We start from the raw sequence: 4,163 nt of genomic DNA, 5'->3' as shown, positions 1-4,163 counted from the left end.
ACTAAGAGCGGATAAGCACCCCATGCAGCGCTCTATCTACTAATTCCGTCTGGCGAACAGGTCGAAAAAGTGCAGAAATATTCTCCGAGCATCAACAAAAATGTTTCTAATGACAAGCAACGCACATGCTTTGAAATATGCACTATAGTGAGTTCGTTTCAAAGGCAGCGTCGCTTGGTGTAATGTAGGCATGCTGCGTTTTTGCCTACACCTCACGCCACTGCCGATCGTAGCGCCACTTTTGTTTATAAACATGACGCTTGTCTATAGGGTCCTGTGTTGCACCTGTGTTATGCAACATTTTTCTTTCACAAATGGTTCAAGTTTTGCACCAGGTTTTACCAGCTAAGATTGTTTTTAGTCTTCCAATATGTGGACAATTTTTTTATCATTTTTACTAAGGACACAAGATTGAGTTTCGAAGAGTGTGTGCATGGTTTTAACCTTATTTCAACAACATGGAAATGGCTTAAAATTTACATGTGAACTGAGGCTGAAGGTAACTCTCTACAGTTTTCAGATCTTAATATTGAGTTTTGTGGAGATCAGGTTTGTTGGGGGTATGCTCCACGTGCAAAAAAGGGTCTTTTGCTGTACGAATCCGCTTAAAGCTAATAAAAAAGAGGGATTGCATCACTTTGCCTACATTCCGCCCTCAGGAAATCATGTCCTCATATAAGATGCAGTTAAGTTTTCAGACCCAGCTGGCTAGACTGTCTTCAGCTAGGTTCCCTGGTTCGCTTGTGACGGCTGTCGCTGAAAGCCTTCAAACACACGTTCAAGTGATTTGAAACACTGGCACTGCAGTGGCCTTGTCACGCGCGCACCTCCATGACAAGCACCTGAAATGCAAACGACTGCGCTCTATTGGGAAACTGAAGCTAATACACGCTAACACAACCACAAGAACTGCTTGACAGCCACTGCCACGCAAGCTCTCCTTGCCGCGCTGACAAAGCTTTTTTCGGGCATGGTTCCTGATGCGCAGCAATTATAAGAAAGAAGATCAACCTAGCTAGTAAACTAAGAGCGGATAAGCACCCCATGCAGCGCTCTATCTACTAATTCCGTCTGGCGAACAGGTCGAAAAAGTGCAGAAATATTCTCCGAGCATCAACAAAAATGTTTCTAATGACAAGCAACGCACATGCTTTGAAATATGCACTATAGTGAGTTCGTTTCAAAGGCAGCGTCGCTTGGTGTAATGTAGGCATGCTGCGTTTTTGCCTACACCTCACGCCACTGCCGATCGTAGCGCCACTTTTGTTTATAAACATGACGCTTGTCTATAGGGTCCTGTGTTGCACCTGTGTTATGCAACATTTTTCTTTCACAAATGGTTCAAGTTTTGCACCAGGTTTTACCAGCTAAGATTGTTTTTAGTCTTCCAATATGTGGACAATTTTTTTATCATTTTTACTAAGGACACAAGATTGAGTTTCGAAGAGTGTGTGCATGGTTTTAACCTTATTTCAACAACATGGAAATGGCTTAAAATTTACATGTGAACTGAGGCTGAAGGTAACTCTCTACAGTTTTCAGATCTTAATATTGAGTTTTGTGGAGATCAGGTTTGTTGGGGGTATGCTCCACGTGCAAAAAAGGGTCTTTTGCTGTACGAATCCGCTTAAAGCTAATAAAAAAGAGGGATTGCATCACTTTGCCTACATTCCGCCCTCAGGAAATCATGTCCTCATATAAGATGCAGTTAAGTTTTCAGACCCAGCTGGCTAGACTGTCTTCAGCTAGGTTCCCTGGTTCGCTTGTGACGGCTGTCGCTGAAAGCCTTCGACAGAAAATTAGGAGAAAGGCAGGGAGAGCTGGGGCCCACCATTAAAGAACGTCGCAAGCAGGAATGGTGTGCCGCTTGTCTTTGCAGCCCCCAAAAAGCTCGGAAACCTTTATTCTCGCATCAGAAGGGAGAAAGATAAAGGAGGTTGTGGCACCAAGCATGGGCGACCGTTTGTGAAGTGCACAGAAGGGGTGGTGTATGAAATCCCCCAAACGTGCCCCTGTATAGAGCTACTGATAGGACAAACCTGCATTAACGAGCGAATCGGGGAGCACAAAAGAAACGAACAAGATAAAGACGGACCAAATTTACCCAAGCATACAAGGTCCTGCCAGTCAGGCTCTTGTGAGGCATGTTTTGCCGGTGCGTGGATTCTGTCCAACAAGCAAAGATACCAAAGCTAGGGAATTAACCGAAGCTTATTATCGGAAAGAAAGGAAGCATGTGCATCAGTGACATCTATAGAACAACTATTTCGCCCATTCGCTATCACATCAAGACATGATAGTGCTCCTTGCGTGTATGACTGCTATATATTTGTGTTTTGCCTCCGGATAAAGCAGTTGCGAGTGGTGCTCAGTCTCGTCTACGTTCCTTGTGTCTGTGTGCCTGTAACCAAAGATGAACAGTTACCAACTAGCCCAACAGGACATTCTTTTCCCTCACTCTCAAATGGATTGCTTGCGAACTGGTGATCAAGTGCAGCTTAAATCCAGCTGCTCTGTGCTCTCCCCTTTTACATGTCGGCCTTCGCTTTGTTCTCTTCTCTCTTGTTAAACATGGCATGCTCACTGGCATGTAGGATAACTGTGATGCAGAGCCCTATGTAAAGCAGCTTGAAATCGACATTTGACACTAACTGAAAAGAACCAACACAGCCTACCAGTGAAGGTGTCAAAATTGCGAGTGGGGGTTCACTTGTTGGCATATTTGGAAGACTGAATTTCCTTCTGACTTTCACTACGCGATCACTGTTGTTGGAAATTCTTTGTCATCCTGATACCGTCACCACTGCACGTTTGTGTGGTGCTGTGCCTCTTGTGCAGCAGTGCTCATCTTTCATTAATTAAAAGCATTTGTTGCTTCCTGTCACGGCTGTGTCGCCTCCACTGTTTTGAGACGCCTACACAGCGGCAGGTGCACCATGGATTCTGAGGCCAATCACACCTGTGAAGAATAGCTACTGCAAGCATTAAAAGAAATGCACATCCATACGACCAAGCACTAGAAGCGTTGTTCCTTTCTTTACCATTCTAAGAGAACTGTGTGGAGCTCTGCACAGAAATTTGGGCCACAAACCTTCAAGTAGCCTGCAGTGGTTTAGCAGATGCAGCAGCACATTTGGGGACTGCCTATGAGCGGTCTTGCTTCAGTGCGCTCAAACACTTCCCAATGCAAACAACACCACAGATTGGTACGTGAGAGCTTTACTTATGAGATTAGTCAAATGCTGCATATTTATACAAAAGAGAGGTCAGCTGGTAGTAACGGTTATTTCCGATGAAGCAAGCTATAGCCTACCGAAACCCATCCCACTGAAGCTAGCACGACACTGCTGCGCGCGCGCAGCCGGAGTCGCCAACGGTTCGGAGATTAGCAGAGCAGCAGGCCGAACAAAACGTGGAGTCGCAGGGCAGCTTCTCGAGGCGGCGGGAAAGTTACGCGCTCGTCACTATTCTTGGGCGGCGGCCTGTTCGCTCCTGCGGCGCAGCAGCGCTGGGACCGTAGCGCGCAGCCGCGCCACGATGCGCAGCTGCTCTTCAAGCAACTCCTCGAGGGTCACGCAGCCCGCGGGGCCCTCTTCCTCGACGACCACGTTGCCGCGGACAAGGTCGCGGAATTGGGATCGGAAATGCGACCTGATCGCCATGGCCAGCTCGTCCTCCGCGCATTCCTCGGCGAGCAGCTGGTCGAAGCGGCGGAACGCTTCCTCTAACGTCAGGTCCACAAACAAAGCGTTGTTGCAGCGCAGCGGCACGCTCTCTGCCATGCTGGCCCGGTCGAATGCCGCGAAGTGGCCAAGTCGACGACGCGAAACTGCGACAGCACCAGCATTGGCGCGCGCCAGGCAAATTGCAATGGAGCATGGAGGAAGGAAGCCCACTTTTCCCTGCACATGGTGGCTAGACCACTGCACGGAACTGACGGGCCTGTGCCGTGCTCGGGGTTGTGCAGTGAACGGGTACTTTCACTGAACTTCGTATGTTCTGGTGGAGCTAACAAATGGCAGGCCAAGGAAGAGACAGCCTCAACAATTTCCAAAGTGCGAACTTATTAATCTTCAACATTACGTCTTGCTGGGCTAGTTGGTGTAACATCGTGTAACAAAAGTAAAAACAGCGCTAATTCTTACACAAACACAGAAAGACCA

At 47.5% G+C, this 4,163-nt stretch overlaps 1 protein-coding gene across 1 annotated transcript; it reads right to left on the bottom strand.

The window, feature by feature from the left end:
• Nucleotides 1-3,203: 3,203 nt before the first annotated feature.
• Nucleotides 3,204-3,905, bottom strand: LOC144127814 (uncharacterized). Its single transcript, XM_077660748.1, has one exon. It carries the CDS (start codon nucleotides 3,780-3,782, stop codon nucleotides 3,465-3,467), a length of 318 nt encoding a protein of 105 aa, XP_077516874.1. The 5' UTR covers nucleotides 3,783-3,905; the 3' UTR covers nucleotides 3,204-3,464.
• Between the last annotated feature and the right edge of the window lie 258 nt (nucleotides 3,906-4,163).

Source organism: Amblyomma americanum, chromosome 4 (assembly GCF_052857255.1).
Source record: "Amblyomma americanum isolate KBUSLIRL-KWMA chromosome 4, ASM5285725v1, whole genome shotgun sequence".
In the NCBI taxonomy this organism is placed as follows: Eukaryota; Metazoa; Arthropoda; class Arachnida; order Ixodida; family Ixodidae; genus Amblyomma; species Amblyomma americanum.
Note: the sequence above shows the minus strand (reverse complement) of the source record. Positions and strands in the feature narration are given on the sequence as shown.